The 25,063-nt window shown below is 45.5% G+C and overlaps 1 protein-coding gene across 3 annotated transcripts in view; it reads right to left on the bottom strand.

Moving 5' to 3' along the window:
* The window catches only part of TOP3A (DNA topoisomerase III alpha), a 1,279,921-nt gene that overhangs the window by 563,055 nt on the left and 691,803 nt on the right, over positions 1-25,063 (bottom strand). For all 3 annotated transcript variants that reach the window (XM_069645692.1, XM_069645691.1, XM_069645693.1), the window contains exon 9: positions 16,282-16,356. In XM_069645692.1, the coding sequence (XP_069501793.1) occupies positions 16,282-16,356 (75 nt within the window). The remainder of the gene's footprint in view (positions 1-16,281; positions 16,357-25,063) is intronic.

Below are 25,063 nucleotides of genomic sequence, written 5' to 3'. Positions count from 1 at the left end.
TTTGTACTTTGGATAGTTAATCTTGGCTTTGGACCACGGACCGTATCTTTGGACTTCCTCGCCTAATCCTTCTGCAAATCTCATATCAAGTGTTGCAGATGCTGCTGGTGGGCTAACTGGTTATTCATAATCTTTTGCATCTTTCTCATTTACCGCCCCCCCATAGGAACAGGATTACATTCTGATACCCGACCCTCCTTCAGTTCCACCCTCTGCTAAAATAACTGGTAGGTGATTGTGTCTTCCTTATCACTATGTACTGTAGGATGTGTTATTGACCCGTTCCCTTATCCTGCACATTCTTTTACAGCGAGGACTCTGAGTTCCTGTTCCATCCACCACCTGTGGCTCTAATCAAACAGTGAGTAGTTTCTATTCTTCGCTGTTTGTTGATTAGGGACGGAGGCCCATCTACTCCACGATACAATCAAGTCGTGACATCTTCCCACCAGACCTCTTTGCTTACTCACCCAAGGCCTGCACTCTTGGTGTCCTCTTTGATAGCGGCCTATGTCTTATTCATCACTACCACTGCCTCTGCTGCTTGTATTAATCTCTTCAACATTTGGAAAATTCGTCCTTTCCTTACTAAACACTTTACAAAAACACTAATTTCCACTGATGTGCTCAGCAAACTGGACTACTGCTCAAGCCTACTCCTTGGCCTTCCTCTCTATTCCTTCCTCACTCTAGACAAAATCCTCATCTTTTCTACCCACAGTCTCTACAACCTACCCAGATCTTCCTCCACTTCACCTACCAACAACATGCTGGCTGGCTCTCCATGCAGAATGTTAGTACAGTTTTTCTGAAGCTCAACTAAGGGCTTTGTAAAACATTCAACTGAGGCAGTATAAGACTCCACTCTTAGTATAATGCTGTACCACCTGAGTTCAGGGTAGCGTAGACAGAGCAGCCAGGCTTATCTTACAAGGGAGAGGGCTTTAGAATCAGTACAAAGAAATTTAAATACAAATATTGTCCAAAGAAACACTATGCATTATAAAAATAAATGGTTTATTTAAATACAAGTAAGCCCTGGTAAATCTTGGGGCAATGAGTACTATCACATTATATATAAACACATTATAAAAAAACAACACTATGCTTTACAGTACACAGACAAAAGCATGGAACCTTATTTGGAACACCTAACAGTAGTTCTAGGGAAGTTAAAACCAATAGTTACTTTTGGATTATTTTCTGCAATACAACGGTAGTAGACCATAACAGTTGGACCATGACTGACGCTCAGCAAGAAATCAGATAATAAGTTATCTGTACAATATACTTTTCAGAATAGTGGAACACTGATTCCATGAACAGTATAAACCTATAACTCTGATTCAGGATAACATAGTTATACTCAAGGTAAGTAAACACTGTTGATGTAATATTCAATTACAGTTTCTTTTCAGGTCACAGACTAAGGCAAGCAATAAGTTAACTTATTTCTGGATAGCTAAGGATCTCCAAGATAAGTAAAACCGCTATATACTTTTGTACGGAGCTACCAGCAACCTAAAAGGTAAGTATGACTTAAAGTGAAACCAGCAACATTACTTTTGGGAAGAGGGGAGCCCAATTCACAGGTGTGTAAGTTAACCTTCTATTTACTTTCTGTTAGAATGGCGAGACAGTCTCAAAGCAAAGTAAGATTTTGAGAACACGTATTTAAGAAGGCACACAGCTTATTCAAGATAAGTACATCGTGTATATATATATATATACTTTTCAGAATGGCAGAACATATCACACTTGTATATAGGCGTGTTATAAATGCCATATCATATCATAGGTAAGTAATAACTTTTTGTAACCAATTCACTCTGAGAGTTTAAAGTTACCAACTAACTCTTTTACAAGTAAGTACACTTTTCAACACTTGTTCTACTTTTCAAGGCAGACCCTTTACCTTATCTAGCCCATTCCAATTCTAGTACATGAGTTCTCTCAGAGGCAGAAGAGGGACCCTAGTGGTCTAGGTGAGGGTGAGATAGGGCTCAGTTACAGGCAAAGTCAAAGTTTCTGAGGAAGACTGGCCAAACAAGTAAGTAGTTCACTTTGAAAGTTAGTTAGGGTCCAGGGACTTCAGAGAAGACACCCTAGGAGGATTCCAGCAATGGGAGTCGTTGAACTGGACGAGGGACTTCCCAATCACAGTAGCACCCCAAGGATACACAGGAATCGCAAGAGACTGAAGGTAAGTAAATACCCCAGCCAACACAGTACCTCAGCACATAAGAAGTGTTGCAGCAGGAAGGATATGCAGCCAAAAACATGGTTGATGGATTCTTTTGTCTAGAAGACGGAAGATAGGACTTTGGAAGGACTGTTGCAGCAGGGATCACAGAAGAATGCTCCAGGCAAGATTTTCCTTGTGGCTGGATGCGGCTCTGTGGATTTGGCGCCTTTTTTAGGGGCACAGAAGATGACAGAATATCGCTAGTCGGATTCTCATTGTTTGCAAGGTCCTGCACTCTGAACAGGGGACTTTTTAGGCTCTATGGTCGCTGTAAATCATTTCAGCCGCTTTTCCTTCATCATCCTCTTCGGTTTTGGTTCCAGTGGTCGACTTGTCAGCAGCTTCCAGGTTCAGAGTTTTTATCAGGAACTACAGCACAACCTTTGCATTCTCTCCCCGTATTTTACAGAAAGAGGCGGCCTGGCTGTCCAATCAGGACAGCCAGAACCCCCCTCCCCCCCAACTTGGAGTTGTCCCCTTTCAGGCCAGGTGGAATACACAGGGCTGCAGAGTTTTGGACTGCTCCCTCGATTCCTGCCTTTCCAGACACTCTGGAGCCTGGGCGGGGAATCCACAGGATTCCCGCCAAAGGCAAAACAGCCACTGAGGTCGTTCCCACCTTGAATGGCAGGGTAAGACCTCAGAAACATCTAGCACACAAGAAATGGTGAAATAAAAGAAGGAGCCCACCATTTTAGAAAAATTGTGGCCCTTCTGTGCATTAAGGAGGCTGAACAGCCTGCAAGTGATAAATACTAAAAGTCAAAGGTAAAACTACTGCCACCAGCCCTTCATGGAAAACTCGCAATTGTAACAAAATGTTACCAGGTAAGTAAGAAAGAGGATACCTCCTCAAACACTCCACATAAGGTGTGGTGTGCTGGATCTCTATACAACATGTAAAGAGGGATGAAAATCCCTCTTTACTACTTGGGAACTGTTGTTCACCCAAGTACATGAAAGAGAAATTAACAGGGGAGCCCAAAGGGGCAACCCAGCCTAAGCCCAGAAGTTGTAGGAACCTATAACTTCAACCATAAACTATGTAGAGACATAAAAAAGGTCACCCATAAAAAGAGTAAACGACTAGCTGAGAGGGGAAGACGATTCCCCTTCACCTAGGGACAAGGTAAAATAGTTACCTAGTCAAAGCAAAACGTTCTGGGGTTGACACAGGTCAGGAAGATTGATCATTGAAATGAAAATCTTACCTAACACAGAACCACTCTCTTTTCAAAGTTCCTTCTCCTAGTCTACAAAGTTATCATGGTCTTGGCTCCTCACTACATGTCTGTTTGTACCTCAGTTTACTCACCATCTTGATCCCTTCGATCCTCCTCTGCACTCAACCTCACTGTCCCATACCTCCTTGTGCCTCCTCTCGCATCAGTCTTTTCCCTACTTACGCTGTTGTAACTGTAAACTGTAAGAGTGGCATGGTATCACAAGTACGACACTGACACAAAAGGTACAATTTGTAAAACCCTTATTAAAGTTTATGGGTTTGGGAAAACTCATACTTTGCCCTATAACTAGGATGGGAGTAGTCTTGACCATCAAACGATAAACAAAACGGTCCTAGTGGAGTCTGTCAAATCAAAATGGCCTATGCTAACAAAACCTAATGCCTGTCCTATCTCTTGTACAAAAAGTGAATACAGGAGATGTGTATTTAAAGGAAAATCAGTATTCAAATGTAAAGAATAAATGTGGCTAAATCAGCTCTCTTCCCCACGTCAGACAGCACAGAGTAAGGCGGTCCCAGTAGGCAGGAGGACATACTCTGGCTCTGGGTTTTACAGTTCAAAACGTGGATTGAGGCCTGCCAGGCCTTCCAAGTTAAAGTCTCGCTTTAGAGCCTTTCAAAAAATGTTCAACAAAAAGTTCACGCCAGTCCTCCTCTGTCGGGCTCAAACCTCTCCAAAACAAAAGTTCATGTTGGTCGCCCTCTGTCGGGCACATACCTCAAAAGTTCTTTTATTACACTTCAGGTCTCCCTCAGTCAGCCTGAGACCGTTTTCGGAATTCGAAGACTTTTGAATGTGCGTGGCTTTCTTTACAGACCTCTGCAGGACCACTTCGACTCAAAGTTCAACGTTTAGCTTTTTACTCTACCCTTTTCTCGTGGGTTAATTTTGATCACTTCGCTTTTACAGTTCATTCACTTTATCGCTACAAACTATTCACCTTTCACAGAGGCTTTCGAGTGGGCTACTTCATTTCGGCAGACAACTCCGTTACTCAGTATCGCTGGTTTCACAACTGTCCTTATTTCAAATTTCATTCACATGTCTGCCTTTCTTCACGTCTCAGCCACATGCGTGCAGCCTTCACTTGTGGTACAATGTTTACTCTCAGGTCGCTTGCCAACTCACTGGCTGCTTGTGTTTCTTTCTCCTCTTTCCAGTTTTCCAATCCACAAGTCAAGGTTCATACCAAAGGGTTGGGCTCGCCTCCCCAACAAAGTCATTCACCAGGGAGGGTCGCTGGTGTCCTTGAAACACAATGCAGCCTTCTGCTTTGGGATTTGTCCTCCTCCACATGTCTTTTGCTGCCTTTTGGAAGCAACAACCTCAGGTAAGGAACTCCCCTGGCTCTCGACCTGCTGCTCTTGTCCGTTGGTCCGTCGCTCTGCTCCAGTAGGTTCGTCTTCGCCCCAGAAGTTCTGTTGTTACTCGTGTTCCACCTTACTCAGAGTGTGTTTCTATGATCTGCCTTTTATCTGTGTGAGCAGAGTGAATTGGTATAAGGTGTATGTAATTAAAGTCAAATGCCTGACTTTGCATGACCCGATTAGCCGGACAGGTCCAATGCATAAGAGTTAGCCTTGTTACTCTCAGTTGCCCTCTTCCTCGACCCAGTGTTTGTGTAGAAAGGGGGGTGGGTGGGATGTGACCTCGGATAATCCTAAAAAATAGGATGGATTCGGTGTACAAAAAAGGGATAAATACCACATCTCACCATCCACTGCCGAAGACCTCTCACGCTGGTCCACCGCCAGGGTCTGGATCCGAAGGCGATGGCCGTGCCCTGGGCACCTGAAGGAGATATCCCCGGGGACTAGTAGGTGAGACACCCTTTAGTTTCTCACAGAACCCATGCCCAGAACAATGGAAGCAAGCCTAATGGTGGATCTCTTCAAAGCTCTTCCCTTACTTTCTAAAGAGGGTGCTCCCTTGCCCTCCCCCATACTGCCCAACTGGCACCACCACTGCCTCCAGTGACGCTTAATAATGTAATTTTGTATATTTTATTAGTACTCCTCTTTAATTTCAAGCACTTGCCCCCTTAGGTTAGGTTAATATTACATTTCTAAGTCACTTGTTTTCTTATATACATTTTGTTGCGGTTTGTTTTATTTTGTTCATGGTATATGTACTCATTTTGTACACCCTCATAAATTGGCACACTACTTGTTCTCATCTTTATGCAACTGTACAGACACCCTTCAAATTTGCACCGCCATCTTTAAATTTGTTTTTGAAAGTCATTTCTGATCGAAATTGACATCCCTGTTCGTCAAATAAATATAGATGTTTAGTCAATTGATGATTTAGCTGCAATTTCTACTACCAAGCTAAAGATGCCTATAGACCATGCAGAGCTGTGTATCTAAAAGATTAATCGCTACTTAGGAAGCATGTTATTACTAGAGAATCAACCTAGAACTAACCAGGCCATGGATGGTCTGGTGACAGGACCTGCAAAAACACATTCTGCATCGGGTTGTGAGAACACAACTAAAAGAGGAAGCATCACTTCAACTCCGACACTAACAGCACACGCAGAGCACAGGAACTGAGCCACGAGAGAGCCACCTGCAGTGGAGGTCGGAGACCGACATTTCTTTGAGAAGTGTTATGAAGATTTTTGGACAATGCTCTGATGACGGTTGTGTAATCATCTAACCTATTGGTAGAATAGTGGGACACCAAAAAGGAAAGACCAGATTCTCCAATTTTAGGGATTGCAGAGTAGTCAGGCTAAACATCAGGAAGGTTGAAGGCGAGCAGGAAGGTACAATTAATCTCAATACACACATGAATATGCCACATTGGTATACTGAAAATATACACTTTATGTTCAAAGTCACACATAGAATACAAACTAAACATTATGAGTGGTTCCTCCATAATCAAAAACTGGTTATAAATATCTAGGTGTCATGTTTAGTCATTCTTTTAAAAATACCCCCCTCAAATGTAGCGTAATTGGCAAACTCTCCACTCTAATATCTCAGGCCAAAGTCCTCCAGGCCAAGTTTGGTACATTTTCTTGTGCTCATGTTCTAACCTTTTATCAACAGAAGGTAATCCCCATTATCACCTATGGGGCTGAGACATGGCTCCCACAAAGGCCTTTGTATTGGGATAGAATGGAAGCACAATTTTGGAAAAAAGTCCTCAAACTCCCTAACACAATGACAAATGCTCTTTTGCGGTTTGAGTTAGGCAATTTGTCAATTCACATCCAAGTATCCTGGAAGAGATGTTCTCTTTATCGCAAATGCTTACTGGGTCTTGCTGCAAACAATTTGCTCTCAATATTGGCAAACTATCTTTTGCTCTCTCCACACTTCTTTCCAGCAAACTGGCGAGGCAGTGTCCTCTCTGATCTGGCTGAAGCGAACATCTCGCTAGAGCTTTTACTTAATAATCCATCGAAAGCCAAGCTCAAATTGTATCAACTAGACTGGCATCATACCCAACAGAAATGCTTATTGCTAAGAGATTTCGACAGATCATCCTTTGGTCATAAAACATTTGCATACAGCTGACTAATTACTGAAGTGCCCGTCTTACATACTTAGAAGTCAAATCCTAAGATTTTGCATGATTTTATGGCCAACCAATCAAATCTTATTAAGAAGGGGTCTAATTCATGTTGATGCCTCGCACTGTCGGTTTTGTAAAATTGATGGAATGGAAGAGACACTAAAACACATATTAATTGTGTGTGTTGCCTTGAGGAAACAAAGGAAAATTGTCCTTTATAAGTTAACCCAAACACATTATTTAATGCGTCAGATGATGAACTATGGCATGAATTATTTGCTACCCCGAAAATCTCTTTGAGAATAGCCACTATGCAATTTTTAGGTGCAGTACTGCCTATAGACTGACTATCTAGTGATTTTATTCTGGGTTATTAGCTGTCATACATCCTTAGGTTGTATTTATATTTTCGTGTGTGGTTGGATGTTAGGACTGGGATTGTTAAGTATGCTTTTATATTGATTTTTATTCTTCTTTGCCTTTTATTCTGTGGCTCACTCAGTTCATTCGAAATTTTTCTTTAAGTTGTCATTTGTCTCTTCTGAATGTGATGTGATGCGATTTGAAAATCTTAAAAGTTTTATGGAAAAAAATATTGTTTTGAAAGGTTAATTTAATTTAACCAACCCAAATAAAATAAAAAAGATAAAAATAGAATACTTATGAAAAACAAATACTCAGGTTGACATAACAACCAAGTGATCAAAGTGTATCTAAAAAAAGGGTAAAGGGCCAGTTAAGTCCCAACTCACGCCTTATCCTAAAATGTAAGCCCCATTCCTGATGGCAGACAAACTGGTGTCCGGTCAAATGTTCGAATCAAAAGGATCGAATGACCTTTTGATCGAAAACAAAAGGACTGAAAAAAAGGATCAAATTTTTTCTAATTTATTTATTTATATATTTTTTTAGTTTAGCATGTATAAAAAAACTTTTTTATAAAAAGAAAATAGGGGTTGGGGTGGAACCACCCCCATAAAAAAAAGAAAATTCAATCCTTTTTGTCAGTCCTTTTGTTTTCGAACCTTTAACCTAGGACCGGCAAACTACATATAGACTTCCAGAGGTGAGTTAAGAAAAGGCCCAATTACAATATTGCACACAGTAATACTTACCAGTCAGGATCCAAGGGCACCACAAAGAACTTAGTAAATGCTTCCTGCCACACTCAAAATAAAAATATCACATAACACAAGTGCACAAAATGCAATTATAGCACTAGTAGTAGAGTACAGGTGAGCACAAGGTCCAACAAAGCCAGGAGATCTACTAACATACAGGATATATTTTAGTTAGGCAGTCTCTAGGACTAGAAGGGCATACAGCACACCAAGGTGGGAAACAAGCCGTTGAAAGCTGTATATCTTTAGAACAGAGTAATACACAGATTTAAAAATACATAGTAAATCAAGGAAAGTCTCCTAAAATCCAGGTTTTGGTGAATGACTCCAGGAACTGTAGAACAATGCCACACGTCAAGTAAGTACCTTCCAGTGTCACTTGTAGGAGTCCTAAAGGCGGAGAAAGTGCCCAATAGGAAACAGCGCACAGTATATAGGCTGACCTGTTGTTATGATGAAAAGCATGTTAAGCTCCAGTTCCTTCCCATGGATGCACAAAAGAAAGCAGTCAAGCCCAGGGGACACCAGTGCAGACTCGGAAGAAGAGATCCAGTGGGGGGTTTGAGACCCAGCAGCCCCAGGAGCAGAAAAGAAGAACAGGATTCAGCCTCTTTTTTTAACCAATGGGGAAACGGGGTTGAAGGTGAGCTCTGCAGAACCGGACGACCACAGGGACTCGCCAATGCCCAGAGGTAAGTACTTAGTGTTGGTTTCTGAAAACATTGTTCCGGGAAAGAGGAACAAGTAAGTAAGCAAAGGCTTCTTTTTACAGGGCAAAATGAAGCATCTGGTCATCCAGGGACTTGAACCTTGAGCTAACAAGCAAACCATACGACCCATAAGAAGAAGAATCATCCTTCAAAGGAGTGGGGCCAGCCATCCAGAAGCAGAACAGTGACAGAGATGGCTCCAGGAGGATGGAGGAACCTGTACATCGCAGAGACTGCAGCAGGATAATGATGGAGGCGAACCAGGATGGCACACACAAAGATCTGGCGGGTGTTGGGGTCCCAACACCCTTCCAGGAGGCGGCACTTCCAAAACCATGACAGCAGGCACTGGCAGTAAACCAGACCATAAAATGGTACCAGGATGGAAGGCTTGGCCCAAGCAGATGAGAAGGAGCAGCACATGAGGATGAAGACCCAGGAAGGATATCCAGCACTCGAAAATGTAAACAGGAACACATGCAAGCAACACCATTATGGCCAGACTGGGTCTCAAAATCAGCTACAATGGTTTTTCAGATGCAAAATCATCCAGCAGAAACGTCAACCTGCATATCTTCCCAAAATATAGCAGAACTTAGTGTAGGAAAACGATTTTACCAACACACCCCTTTACTCACAAAGGCTAGCTTTTCCCATTCTATGGCAAGACGGAGGCGAGCATTATGCTTTTCCTTCTTTATTGCCACCAATCCAGCATTTCAACCAATAAAACATTTAAATAACACATTTCTCTTTTTGAGTAGCAAAAAGGAAGATATTTTCAGTTTAAAGTTTTAAATATCAGTCTCTAAGGCTCCAAACTGCCTGAAACTGCAGATCCCATGAGCCTCTCCCCTCCTCGTAGTCCATGACTATCCACTTTCCACCTAGGGTGCTTGCTTCCCCTATAAGAGACTGCAGCTCGAGGTCCATTCCTCTTTCTTTTTGCTGCCAGTCAGTTAAGTGTTCCTACTCTTTACCTATATGCAGCTAATTCGCAGTGAGCAGCGCATGTATCTTCTTATATAATATTACTTAGAGCTGCACTTCAGTGCAAATATAGATAGCCCTACATTAAGATATTTAATATATCATTTTAATAAATTATTTTAATATAGTGTTACTTCACCTGTATTCCCCTGACGCAGTTGGATTCCAGGGATCCGGTGGAGGCTAGGCCTGAGCCGCGAGCGCACACGCTGGCAGTAGGCAGCCGGCCCCGCTCCACAGCATGTATCATAAGCAACGCGCTTTAGGACCCGGGGGAGCCGGAGCGCGGTCAGGCTTCCCGGCAACCCCTGGACACTTCCGCCATACGCGCTACCTTTCGAAGGAGATGCGGAGCACGAGGGTCGTACAGTGTTGGTGCCCAGATAAAAAATAATAATTAAAAAAAAGAAAGTGAACGCGAGCCTGCCGGAGAGCAAATCAGAGGCTCATTGGAGATAATACTGCTAGAGCACACGCTGCGTAGATAATCAACTGCCTATAAGCATTCAATCTCCTATCAGCAGCAGATTTACTGCATATTGAAGGCCAGCAGCTTCAGAGCAACAGCTGCTATATTTTGGTGCAGCCAGCCGACACTCAACTGTTAGCAGAGCTAACTCAAGGAGAATGGCCCAATATGAGGAGGATCAATCCACCACACCGGAGTACAGTGAGGAAGAATGGGAGGTGGAACCCTCCCAGCAGGAAACAGAGTTCACGCTCAGTTTTAAGAAGGTTTTGGGGGATTCACTGTCTCAGGCTGTCGCAGAGGGCGGTCAGCCTCTGGCGAGCAGGTTAGACATGTTAGAAGCATGGATGCTTGAGAAAGATCCAAAATCCTCTAGAAAGAAGAGGGCACTGAGCCTGGGAGAAGGCACGTCGGCTAGACACCCCCAAGAAGGAGTTAAGAAGGGGCATACAGCTCGGAAGAGCAGAGACTCTTTGACCCCCCCACAGCAAGGAAAGGAAAGTCGACTCCGACCCACAAGAGACAGACAACCCTGTCACTCGTCTAAAGAAGGCCTTCCTGGCAAAAACAACCGTCCGCCAGACCAGACCCCCTACCCGAGGGGTGAACTATTCAGGGGACATTGATGAGGGCTACTCGCCCGATGACGAGGGAGGTGAAGAAGAAGACCTCCCCGTGCACCCGGCGCTAGACACTCCGACCGAACGATATGTTCGATCCAGATGCCATCCGGCATCCCAAGTCAGCCTAATGGGTGCCATCACCCAGAGTGGCGCGCTACATGTCGCAGCATTTAAGGAAACCCTTAGACAAAGAGGTGCGTTCACGCATGAGAGCTGATTGCCCCCGCCCGGGATTACCCGATAAATTAGCAGATACCCCAGATTTAGACCCGAAGATGGTCACCTTTGTGACTAAGGCATCCAGAGACATTCGGAAAGGGGTGGACAGAGCATGGCGGGGATGTCAGGACAAAGTTCTCGATTTAGGCCTTTGGCAAAATCATGGACCTTTGCGGAGAAGGCCAAAGACACAGGGACCCCGATAGTCCCCACCGCCCCAGCCAACTGGGCGCAACGCGCAGTTTGCTTGTTAGGTAATGCCAACTGCGCCCTCTCATTGGAGGGGAGGAGAGGTGTTCTCCTAAAAATCGATTCCAAGCTGAGCGACTTGCCGTCGTATGAAGCCGGTCAAGGTGCTAAGGGTTTGCACTTCGGGGAAGCCTTCGCCAAAGAAATGGCACAATTTGTGGGAACCTACTCTTCCCTGGAGAAAGCACAAAGTCTGATTCGCAGGATCTTCCCAAGTCGTGTTTTTTCAGGGCCCAGACGCCAGAGGGGTCGGTCGTCCGGTCGCTTTGCCTCACATTGCAGTCCCCAAGGCCATTGTGCAAAATACTGGGAAGGGAGGCAGCAGGATGCCTTCTTCCCTTCCAGGGCAGATTCCAGAGAGGCCGCAGACAAAGAGGAGCATATCGGCACCCAGGTGCCGCCGGTGGTGAGTACATCAGACTGCCAAGAGGGAGGCAGAACGCTTCAATTTTTGAGCGAATGGTATACCTTATCCAGTGATGTATGGGTGCGCCTCGCGGTAGAGGGGTTGCGCATAGCTTTCCTAGGCGACCCTATTCAGGAGCGAGAGCCGCAGCCGATTCACATGCCATCACTAGAAGCAGTGCTGCTCCAGAGCGAGTTAGAGAAGCTACAACAAAAGGGCGCGATTGAGCGAGAGACGCAGGCAGGCCTGGGATTTATCAGCAATATGTTTCTGGTACACAGAAAAGAGAAAGTCCGGCCAGTCATCAACCTGAAAAGCCTGAACGAATGGCTCAGGTACAATCACTTCAATATGGAAGGTATCCATCTCCTCAGAGATCTGCTACGCACAGGGGACTGGCTAGCTCGTCTAGATCTCAAAGACGCCTACCTGAGGATACCGATAGTGGAGGCTCATCGGAGATTCCTACGTTTCTGCTGGAACGGAGAGGTGTGGCGATTCAAGTGCCTACCTTTCGGGCTTGCCTCGGGGCTTTGGGCCTTCACCAAGGCGATGCGTCCAGTAGCCGCAGCCATAAGAGAGAGTGGACTACGGATGATAATATACCTAGACGACATCCTAGTGCTAGGGGCAGACAAGGGCTCCCTGGCCAGGGATGTTCGCTGGATTTTCTCCCTGTTGTCTTCGCTGGGATTCTTGGTGAACCTAGACAAATCCCAACTGCAACCAGTGCAGAGAGTAGAATTCCTTGGATTCATAATATACACAGTGAAAGCGACCTTTGAATTCCCGACTCACAAAGTGAGAGCGATCAAGAGGGAGCTCAGAGCGGTTCTAGTAAAAAAGGTCATCTCTCTCTGGAATCTAGCCAGGATAGTGGGGCTTCTAGCAGCCTCCATCCAGGCCATATTCCCAGGCCCCCTCCATTGCAGAGTCCTTCAACGGCTAAAGATACGACATTTGCAAGAGGGACTAAAATACCAACAGTTGATCGAGCTAGATGACGAGGCAACGTCAGAACTATCTTGGTGGCTGCAAAACATGGAGGCCTGGAACGGCCGAGCCATCTTCGGCGATGCTCCAGATTTGGTGATAGAGTCAAACACAAGCAGGTCAGGCTGGGGAGCCAGGTGCGAACAGACAGAAACAGGTGGCAAATGGTCCGAAGACGAATTATGGCTACACATAAACTGTCTCGAGTTGCTGGCAGGATCCTTTGCAGTAAAGGCCTTTAGCAAAGGCAGAGCCCAGTGCTGCGTATTGCTGAAGATGGACAACATCTCAGCAGTTCGCTACATCAACAAGCTCGGCGGGACCAAATCAAAGATGCTAGCGGAGCTCGCGAAAGACTTCTGGCACTATTGCCTTCTACATCAGATAGTATTAGCGGCGGAGTATCTACTAGGCGCACAGAACAATGTTGCGGACTGGAACTCATGGTATCTAGCAGACTCCAGCGATTGGAGACTGTTTCCTCAGATATTCCTCAGGCTGCAGGAAGTGTTCGGACCCCTAGATACAGATCTTTTTGCGTCAAGACTGAACGCTCAGACGCCCAAATATTTCAGTTGGAGGATAGACCCGGATGCAGCCGGCACAGATGCGTTTCTCCTGTCTTGGCCGGGAGCGGTGCACTACGCATTCCCGCCATTTTTCCTGATCATGAGAGTTCTCGCGAAGGTCCGCAGAGACCATGCGGAACTAGTGTTAGTGGTCCCGCTCTGGAAATCCCAGCCCTGGTTTCCAGTAGCGATGGAACTTTCCTCTGATATTCCGAGAGTAACCCTGCATCACCTGAGCCTCCTTCTCAATCCAGCCGGCCAGGTTCACCCCCTAGTAGTAGCGGGAACCCTGCGACTGCTATTCTGCAGAATTCCGGGAAGAGATGGGAACTGCCGGGAATTTCGCAGATTGCTGCAGACTGCATCAGGGACTCCTGGGCGCCTTCCACAATCAGGAGCTATGGATCAGCATGGGAATCCTGGGTACGTTGGTGCGCGGATCAGCAGTTGGATCCCGTTCGGGCTCCTGTAGTGTACATTCTTAACTTCCTAGCGGCCAAGTTACAAGAAGGAAGCGCTTATAGGACTTTAGGAGTATATAGGTCTGCTTTGTCTGCAGGCCACAACAAAGTAGAGGGTCACCCAGTGGGAGAACACCCAGAAATTCACAGGTTACTGAGAGGGATCAAGTTGAAGAGGCTTGCCGAGCACAAGTACACAAGCTTATGGGAGGTCCGCGACGTTCTTCAGTTATTTTTGAGATGGCCAGAGGACGGAGACCTCTCACGTTCTCAGCTTTCAGGCAAGCAGCAATGTTATTCTGCCTGACTGTGTGTCGAAGGGTTTCGGATGTGAAAGCCCTGCAGATAGACAGGAAGATATTCTACCCGGATGGAGTAGCTTTTACCATAGTGCAGAAGACCAAGACCGATTCTAGAGTGATCTCATACCCGTACTTACCGAACAATAAAAGACTATGTGTGGCACAGTGCATCAAAGATTACGAGGCAGCGACAGCGCGCAATAGGCCGCCAGGCGTTACTTAGTTACTGATTACGCATAGGAAGCCCTATCATGCAATAGCTACAGCAACGATAGCCAGATGGGTGAGACAAGTGAGGCAATGGGCAGGCATAGACTTAACCTTGTTTGGCGCGCACTATGTACGAGGCGCGATGGCTTCGAGAGCTTTCTCGGCTGGAGTGTCCCTGCAAGACATAATGAAAGCAGCCTATTGGTCCTCTAAGTCCACGTTTAAAACATTCTTCTTTAAACCTGTGTCAGACTTAACCAATAGAGTGGTGGTGAGCTTTGAAGAAGCATAATGCTCGCCTCTGTCTTGCCATAGAATGAAGATTGCCCATGCTAACTGCACTGGTCAGTCTTGATTCTATTAAAGACAGGAGGCGAGCATTATATCCCACCAAGCTGAATGCGATGAAACCATTAGGCTTGGTTTTGGTATTGAGTATTTTGTCTGCGATGAGCAGTAGTGTTCCTGCCCGCTCATGTTATATTCTCTCTCTTAGGAGACGAGCAGAAGCCGGCTTGAAGGCAACAGAAGCAGCATGACGGAGCAGAGCAAGTTGTCCTGTTGGACCATACCAGGCTGAGTCTGTGAAGGAGCGTTACCTTCCAGTGTTTGTTAGACTTTGATTTGTTAAAGAGTTGAAAATTGTTGCATGGCAGTCAAGAAAGAGGAATGGACCTCGAGCTGCAGTCTCTTATACGGGAAGCAAGCACCGGATAGGTGGAAAGTGGAGTGTCATGGACTACCAGGAGGGGAGAGGCTCATGGGATCTGCAGTTTTAGGCAGTTTGGAGCCTTAGAGACTGATATTTAAAACTTTAAACTGAAAATGTCTTCCTTTTTGCTACTCAAACAGAGAATGTGTTGTTTACATGTTTTATTGGTTGAAATGCTGGATTGGTGGCAATAAAGAAGGAAAAGCATAATGCTCGCCTCCTGTCTTTAATAGAATCAAGACTGACCAGTGCAGTTAGCATCGGCAATCTTCATTGGCGGATTTAAAACAATGTTTTTTGCGGCCAGCCATTCAGGGCCCCAAAAAGTGCCAACCACCCAGACCCACCCACACAGGTCGTCTAGTGGCCTGCCAAGGGACAGGAACAGGCCTAAACTGGTCAAAACGACTATGGAGGTTGCCATCTTGAGATCACAAAGAGCCCACGTGGGCACAGCTAGTATTTTAGGACTGCCTAGTGATTACCTTGAAAACAGAAGCCCCTATAACAAAATTGCCGTCAGTAGGATAACAAAAACTCATTAGTACCCCCAATGGATACAATAAAGGTACATTGGACTAGTAATGTGAAAAATCATCTTGCACCCCTGGTGAAGACAAACTACATATTAGCTGCCACCAGCCTACACCATAAAATCAATGTAGGGTGATCTCATCACCCTTGGACACATAGATGGTGCTTATGGAGCACTCCTCAGCCTGGTAGCCTTATGAGCCCGGAACATACACTCTTAAGGAGTAAAAAATAAAAAGAGACACAGTGGAAGGCAGACTTCAGCAGAAGTCTTTCTGACCACAAAAATAAATTAGAAAACCCAAAAAATAAAGGGGGGAGAGTAGGGTCGTATAAAATGAAACTGCAGAATCCCCACATATTGAGTTCTGCCCCCAAACAGGAAAGAATGTGGAAAAAAACAAGCTTTGAAAATAACATCCATTGATGGGCTACAGGAGAAAAAAAGAGACGTTTTAGGATCTGGCAGGTGCATACGTCAGGCAGGGACTGTGAGACCATGTACACTGTGCTTGGTCTGAATGTTTTTTCTTTTGCTGTATAGAACACTCTGTATGCTGTCCTGCAGCTAGGAAATACCATGAAATTGGGGATATGGAAGATTGGAATCAAAAGTACACAAAGCCCCTCTGCCTATCTGTAAACTCAAACTAAACATCACTATTCTGACGATAGAACATTTCTCATACATACCACAGTGTCCAGTGCCACTGGCCTCCATTTACTCTTCGGCTTGCTCCCAACCTCTTTGACCGTGGCAACCGGATCCTGAAAAGGAATCCCAGAAGAATTAGATTAAACACACAAATCCGTGCTACCACTTTCTTTAATTAGAAATAGGCAAAAACAACCTTTCAAGTAACATCATTGTTTGTTTCCATCACATTACATGTTTTTCTTTAAAGAGGGAGAGAAAAACCACTTAACTGCACATTAAAAATAGGGAAATCACTTCCATTGAAAATTCCCTAACACAGTTACTGTTAAAACATAGCATTCGATCTTGTGTGATGATACTAAATTAATAGTGGAACCAACACAAGTAAATACTAGTAACATGCGATAGGCAGAAAAGTAATTTAAATGTTATTATTGTAGTCTGACTTTTCTAGAACAGTCTGTTTGACATATCAAACTTTATCAGTCTTGGGTAGCCTACACGTGTTTCGACACATGGTCTCTATCAAGGCTGTCAGTTAATGCAAATTATACCACAAACAAAATTAAAAATATAAATATCAATCGATCAATGAGAAATTAAACAAATCAAATAATACAAATTAGGTAGCGTACAGAAATATATACAGTAAATTAATTAATTATACATACCAGAGAGAAAATGGGTATGTAGGTGGATTAACAAACAGAACATGGAGAAATAAAATTCCAAATTTTAGATGATAGTGAAGTTAAGCGAACTGAGTCCCGCACGACAAGAGATAAATGAGAGAGGCATGAGATTGACAAGATTGGCAAGAGTGAACCCGAAGGGGGATGCCGATAAAAGGGGACGAAGTCTAAAGTCCCGAAATAGAGTATGTTGACAAGAGTGAACACGACCTAGGGATGTCCACAGTGAACTGTTTTGCAAGAGTTGGCAAGAGTGAACCTGGCAGAGGGAGGCCGATAAAAAGGGGCGAAGCCTGAAAAACGGTTAAAAAAGACATTAAGATTCGTGAACGCAGGGAATATTGCAAGATCAGGGGATGTGGATTGTCACCCTTGGCATTTGGATCCAGGCCCGGCAGAGGGAGATCCTCAAAGAAAGGCCTGAGCCCGATCGAGGGAAGCATAGGGGTCCGAGCCGCCCGAGAGGGATCCAGTGGTTGAAAAGAGATTTAACCATCAAAGAACCTGATAGCTGGAACGGAACTGTCGGCTTGTGCTGGGAAAACCAGAGTGTGTGCTGTGCTCAGGAGATCCACCTTGTCTCGTGCTCAAAACGTGGGGAAGGAAGACCCCTGGCAATCACATCCTGACTTATTATTTGTGAACACTTCTTTGTTCTACGGCCCTAGCAACATCCTAAAATTCAGAAATATCCTGCTAAGCGCCAGCTGCGACATTGTGGAACTAATAAACCGGCAGCGGAAGTAAAGGTGAAGGCAAGCACTGAGCATCGTCCCAATCCGTTGCGTCGGAAGGGAGATACTGCAACAAAAACAATCAGCGGGCTGGCAGCAAGGCCCTCTCCCGACAGAAGATCCAACTAATGCAGGGTCCTGAGTTATGAAAGACTGCTGACAGGGGAGCCTGCAGCAGTAACAACACTGCAGCCCGCTCCAGCTGCTGGCCTCCCTGGGATGGAGGAGCTCCCTTATTGAAAAATAACCGAACGCACTCGCATCAAGTTGCTGGTGCCCAACGGGGGAATACGCCCGGAGGCTACTGATAGCTGGGGTCATACAGACCTTGACACTCAGCTACTCTGAGAGCAGACACCGGGTGCCTCCCTGCTGAGACCACAGGCCATGCATGTGAGGCAGAAGCACACCATTTAAGCGATATAGATCCACCCCCCCACCCCCACCCCATCCCCTCCAGCATATAACAAAATACTGTGCAGGAACTGACACAGCGCCGAGGACCGGAGAGCGTCCTCTAACCCACACCGGCAGGGCGGAGCAGGGTCGGAACAGCTAACGCTACACCACCGGTGAACCCCGGTAAACCAACGCTACTGGGAATAAGCAGCAACAAACCGGATGTCCCGCTGCAGCACCCCGGCCCCCAGTAGTGAAGTGGAAGAAAGAAACCAGCGACCGCCTAAGCAAACAAGTGCAAAGTAAAGCTGGAACTCACAGCCGGCTGTGTATGAACATTGCAAGTGACAGTTGTGGACCTCCTGAACCATCGACACACACCAGCATGGGCAACATTCCATGCCCCCCCACAAACTCCTGCCTCCTGGATCACAGTGCATAAAACGGACTGAGCTCAAAAGCAGTGTTGAAGGTTTGGAGAGGCTCAAGGCACATATTAAAGGAGCGCAGCCAACACAGATCTTGACTGGGGAAACTAAAGAACGGGCTGTCAAATATATTAGCCATCCCGTGATACCCTACCCGGCAGTGGATCGCCCCTCCCCCCCCAGGAACAGACCCCGACACACTGGGAGTGGCCCATAGTAGAAACTGAGCCCCCTGAGGTGCGAAGGCAGTGCAGGTCCAGAGCCCACCAGAGGAAACAAATATTTAGATCGAAACAGGAAAAGATAGGCAAAGACAACTAGCGGGTGCAGGTCATGTGGCAGGCGTGATTGTGATTAGGGAGACGGTTGGTGACCCCACCTGGCCACCAAAACACTCCTTCCAGTGAGCAAGTGGGAGCAACCGATTTCAGCAGAGCAGACACGTATCAGTAGCAAACTCTCCATACCGGGATCAAGATCAGAGGTGCGGCATGACGAAGGGCAATGGTAAGACATGCGGCCCAACAATGGACTCCTACACGAATGCCACGGCAAAGGCCACTCGGATGGAAGACCAGGGGACTAACGGAAACACTGAAGTGAATCCAGTGGAAAATCGGGATGACAAACTGATGCTGGCAATGCAGAGCGGATTTATGTCTGTCAGTAAATGTCAAGCTGGACGGCATAGTGGCAACAATCAGTTCACTGAAGGTTAAACTAGAAAAAGAGGCAGGACAAACAAAGCTAAATCTAGGATTGGGGAAGTTGAGGCCATAGCTGAACTGAAAACTGAATTGGGCAAAATCGTGTCAAATGTGAGAACCTCGAGTCACGATCACGGCGTAACAATATCCGTGTTGTGGGGATACCAGAGGCAGCATGAAAGGGACCCATGGATTCACCTTCTCAAGACCCTTTTTGAGACTGCACCATTTTCAAGAAACTTTTTGGTGGAACGAGCGCACCGCACCCTGGCCCCGATTCCCAGACCTGGCACCACATCGCAAACCATTATAGCAAGACTACTCAATTACAGGGACAGAAACCTTAACCTAAAACTCTCCAGAGAGAAGGGGACGCTAAGCTACGAATCAAGCAATGTCCATATATATCCAGACTTTCAATCAGAGTCCAGACACAACGGATATCATATGACCAGGTGGAAAAAATTCTCTGTACAAGACACGTACCGTATGGTCTCATTTTTCCGGCCAAACTTAGGATACAACAAGGTGGCCGAGCGCATTTATTTGAAACTCCAGCAGATTGCATGGCATATGTGGAATCGTCCATCCCACGTCCCCCACGGGAAAGAAACAATAACTGAAGCCCTACCCGCGGGATCGAGGACGCACAGTATAACAGGGGAGAATGAACAAAGAATCCTGCCTTTAGAACGCACAGATATACGACAACGTAATTTAAAGGGAAAATGGCACACAGCACAAATGTTAGATTAGATAATACCGGGGAATGTGAGCGTTGGGCATGCTACAGTAAGTGAGGCCTGCTCACAGAGCCCCCCAGGAAAGCTCCACAGTTAGTAGGGGTACATCATCGAGTTTGGGCAGATGGTGAGGGTGGGGGATTGCAAATGGGACAACACAATGGCCTCAAAAGGGCAGTTTTTTAAGGGGAGGGAAGGGACGGAGTTGGGGGATGTTTAAAGTTGGCTGACAGCTGGCGGAACGATACTAGATCTCACCAAAGCAAAATGTACTTTGTGAAGCACACAGACATAAAAAAATCAAATGCGAGATAACAAATGGGCACATCGAAAGGATTGATTTCATGGACTGTAAGGGGGCCTCAATAACCCCATAAAAGCCAGGAAGATACTTGCATATATTGACCGCCACTCATGCAAAAAAAATGATGTTACAAGAAACACACGCACTGGGACCACTACACAAGAACTTCGCCCCTAAGTGGGGAGGACAAAGATTCTATACTGCTTATTCCTTACAAGCCAGGGGAGTGTCCATACTAGTGCACCGATCACTACCCTTCCGCTCCAAATAGACTGTGAGGGAAGATACAGAATAGTGATGGGAGAGTTAGACGGGAAAATGTAATACTGGTGAACTTGTATGGGTCCAATATAGATGACCCAAGCTTTTATAATGGGATTTTTGAGAAACTAGCAAGGGAGGTGGAGGTCCCCATCATATGAGGGAGTGGGGGACAAGGGGGGTGATTTCAACACAGTTCTAGATGTAGTACAAGACAGATCAAAGCCCACGCAATGAAAACCATCTAATTTTGATTAGACAGATCATGGATCAACTGGGTTTGATTGATGCATGGAGAAACGAGCACCAAAGGACAGCTGAATACACGTATTATTCAACTGTACATGACACAATGTCCCGAATCGACCACTGGCTGATCTCAACTTTATAAGTGCGTCGAGGCTGCTAGGCAGCGAAATACTGCCACGTACCCTCTCAGACCACTCACCAGTGGTGTTGATTCTATTGTTGAAGGAAATGCCGAAACCCCGCCCCACATGGAGGATGTCAACATCAGTATTGCAAGACGACTCATTAGTAACGTCCCTGCGAGAGAAAATAGAAGGGATCTTTGAGGCAAATGAGGGAACAGTACCACGATATGCCACAATCTGGGAAATGTTTAAAGTATGGTTACGGGGCACGAATGGTCTATACCACCACTAGGGTACAGAAAGATATGAGGTGAGAAATATGGGCAGTCGAGGGGGACTTACGAGACCTAGAGAACCAATATGGCATAACTAAGGACAGGGCACTGCTGGGAGTCATTAGAGGGAACCTGATTAAATTTTGTGAACTGGCGGATCAGGAAGTACGATATATGGCTAAACCGGCCCAAGCGCAGGTACGGGGAGGGAGACCGTCCTGGGAAATTGCTGGCAGGAGTGGTAAGAGGTGAGTGGAAATCATAACCAGTATCAAAGGGACCAGTTCATAACGGCAGACGAGGCAATAAACAAAGAGTTCTGGAAATATTATATGGCACTATACGCTAATGCGGATGGCAGTACAAATGAAGAGATGAAACAATATCTAACAAAAGACTCCTCCACAAGCCTCCCATCAGAGACAACGGAGGAACAAAATAGACTAGTTATGTTAGAGGAAATAGGACAGGCCCCGATGGACTAGGCGTCAAACTATATAAGGTATATAAAGAAATCCTAGCCCTGTGACTCCTTAAGGTCTGGGAGGAGGCACTAGAGAAAGGACGGCCCCCACCATCATTGTCAGAAGCCGTAATTACAGTACTTATAAAACCAGGAAGGCCACCGAACGACATGGCCTCCTACCGCCCGCTGTCTTTCATTAACACAGACGCCAAGGTTTTCGCCAAAGTGTTGGGGAATAGACTTCTCCCACACATGCAGCGACTGGTGCACCCAGATCAATGGGGCTTCATCCCTACACTGTCAACAGCCCTGAATCTACAACGCTTGTTTGGCATTATTTCACAAATCAACCCAAGTGCAAGGGCAGCAGCGGCGTCTATAGACGCCGAGAAAGCCTTTGACTCGGTTTCATGGAACTTCCTGTTCAGAGTACTTAAACACTGCGGGCTGAGGGACAATTTCATTGGATATGTTTTACTGTTATATACCAACCCAATCACCAGAGTCCTCACCAACGGGATGTTGTCCCAGGAGTTTGCACTATCCTGGGGTACGAGACAGGGTTTCCCTTTTCCCTCTTAATATTCGCACTTACGATAGAGCCTCTGGCCCGAAGGATGCACGAACAACATGCACATAGAGGAATACATATAGCAGGGGCCCCCCAGATAGTATCTTTATATGCCGACGACACATTGCTATATTTACGAAACCGTGAAGAAAAGCGAGGAAGTGTCCAAGTTCACGACACACTCGAGATACAAAATAAATAATTCTAAATCTGAATTATTCATGTTAAGAGAGAACATAACCGAACCTACCGAGCTAATGGGATTGAAATGGGCCTGACCAGCCTTAATTACCTAGGTTTGATAATCTCCTGTAAACAACAGACGCTATACGAGGACAATCACAAAACTTATCTCAATGCGTTAGCAACAAAACTGATAGCATGGACCAGACTCCCGTTGTCCCTACATGATAGGCTGTCCTTGCTGAAAATGATAGTGGTGCCCAAATTTACTTGGGGCGTGCCCCGCTCCCCTTAAATGGTATAATGGGTCCAGGGGTTGCGGGGGTGTCCCCCGCATGTTTTACACGGATCGCGGCACAAAAACCACTGCATTTTTGCAGCAATATTTTGTTACCACAGCAATTTTTGCCGTGTTTTTATCACATGGAACCCATTGAACTATGTTACATAGTAGCACAGGCACAATATGAGGGGCATTGGTATGCACAGGACCGGACCTCAACTCACCTGGTATTAGAACAGTAGGGCGCTGCCCCGCTCATCTTAGGGCAGTAATCCTGGAAGACAGGTACGAGAATTCATGTGCGTTTGACCCGGTACAATGGCAAGATAACACTATGGAATTGCTCAGGGCTCGCCCCAATTTAGGACCCTGATATAAGAAAGGCCTGGGACCCTGAGGGGGAGATGAGCTTGGGTGACTTGTTTCCGGGAGGGACATTTGTGACCCAAGAGGAGTTCACAGAGAAACTGGGGACCAGCCCTGTCAGGCTATTACAATATTTTTCGCATGAGGGCAGCAGCGTGCCGAAGATGGTCCTCATTTTCGCAGGAACCAGAGTCCTGTACATGCATAGATGTTATAATAGCTGAAGAGTTTCCAAAGGTGCTGATCTCAAAACTACATAAGCGAATACAGGCAGGACAGGCACAACAGAATAAAGCAATTGTTAAATGGGAAAGAGACTTAGCAGTGAATATCGAAGAAACCAAATGGCAAAGATATTGTTTATGGACAAAAGAGGTTTCGTTAAATGCACACCTACATCTGATACAGTTTAAAATACTGAACTGATTGCACTACACACTGGTGAGAATCCTGTGATTCTTCCCTGGTTCATCAGATGAATGTATGAAATGCGGACGTGAGAGAGCAGAGTCAATGCACATGTAATGGAATTGCCCAAAGATAGCACAGTTTTGGCGGGAGGTGGCAGAGATACTACATGATATAATCGGAATTCCTCTGGTACTTTCACCATTGAAATATCTACTGGGAGACAAAGGCAAACTAACTACCAAGGTACGTAGGCTATTTAACATGGGGTGCATACTTGTTAAAAAATGTATCTTGATGAAGTGGAAATCCAGGGGGGACCAAATAGCCAGGAATGGTTGAGACAGATGACTTTTGTAAACGAGATGGAAGAAAAATATGTATGGTCAGTCAATGCAACGAGTTGACCTAAGGACATATGGGGCACATTCCGAGACTACCTTAACGAAAGACAATCGAAAGATGTATAAAGATATAGAACAGAAAGTAGATTATCAATATGCAAATCATATCGAAGAAAGTAACTCATTTGTGATAGAAATGTGTTAACTTTGTGTCAGATGTAACCAGTTGACCTGCCACTTAAATAAAGGTTTTAAATAAAGAAAGCCCTATCCCACACTGTTTCTGTAATTAGTTGTAAGGATTTGGCAATAGTTTTTATTTTAGTATAGGCCTTTTTCTTGGACTAGACACCAAAAGGACTGCCTTATTTTTCATTATATGGTCAAAGCTTGCTCCCATCTTAGATTCAGGTTAGGCATTTTTCGCCCCTGCATTTACAGTTTAATAAACACCCTTGAACTATGATCACTTGTGTTTTGTCTTTACTGTTGCCACCATGAGTTCCTTACAGTAGTGATGAATGGTGGAGCTTTGTAAGATTTTGGGTGGAAGAGGTTAAGGCCTGTCTCCCCAAGTAGCCCCTAACCACCTGTATGTGCCACAAGAAGACCAGGGGGCCACCCCGAGAGATCAAGTCTATAAAACAAAAGGAAAACTCCGAAATGAGAAAATAACTTTGGGTGCAGTATATATAGTCTTGAAACGAACAATCCTTGAAATCCATGAAGTATAATAACAGAGTAAGCGCAAGGAAAAATCAAGCGGGAGACCGCCAGAGAAAAACAGAGAAGAGAGCCACGGACAAGTGCACGAGCCAGGGAACGAAAAGGGGCACTGAGGCAGGAATAACGGAGAGAGAGGGCAAGGCAAGGAAACAACAGGAAATGTTGTTGTGGCAATCGGGAGGAAGGCAAGATTGTGACGCACCGCTTATAGTTTTCCACTGTCTCTTGTAGTCGTTCCGGATTGCAAATGCTCAGTGCCATCTTGATGTTCCAACGTCATGGCGTAGTTGCGCGACAGACCCTGATGCCATCTTAAAATGGGCAAAAGTAATTTCCACTATCTCCAGAATGAAGTGGAGGTGTGCAATTGCCATGCCCGGGCACGGCAGTGAAAATTCCTAACATCATGCCCCCCTCCAGATCCTGGTTCATCCAGTTTCCAAGGGTACCACTGATGGAATCTCTGTAAAAGAAAATGGGCGTGTACATTAGAATAAGGTTCCCAAGACCGCTCAGGCGAAGAATACCCCTTACAATCATTAAGGTACGGAAG

The sequence above is a fragment of the Ambystoma mexicanum genome, chromosome 2p, assembly GCF_040938575.1.
Source record: "Ambystoma mexicanum isolate Mex_15411 chromosome 2p, UKY_AmexF1_1, whole genome shotgun sequence".
In the NCBI taxonomy this organism is placed as follows: Eukaryota; Metazoa; Chordata; class Amphibia; order Caudata; family Ambystomatidae; genus Ambystoma; species Ambystoma mexicanum.
This window is presented reverse-complemented; position numbering and strand designations above follow the sequence as displayed.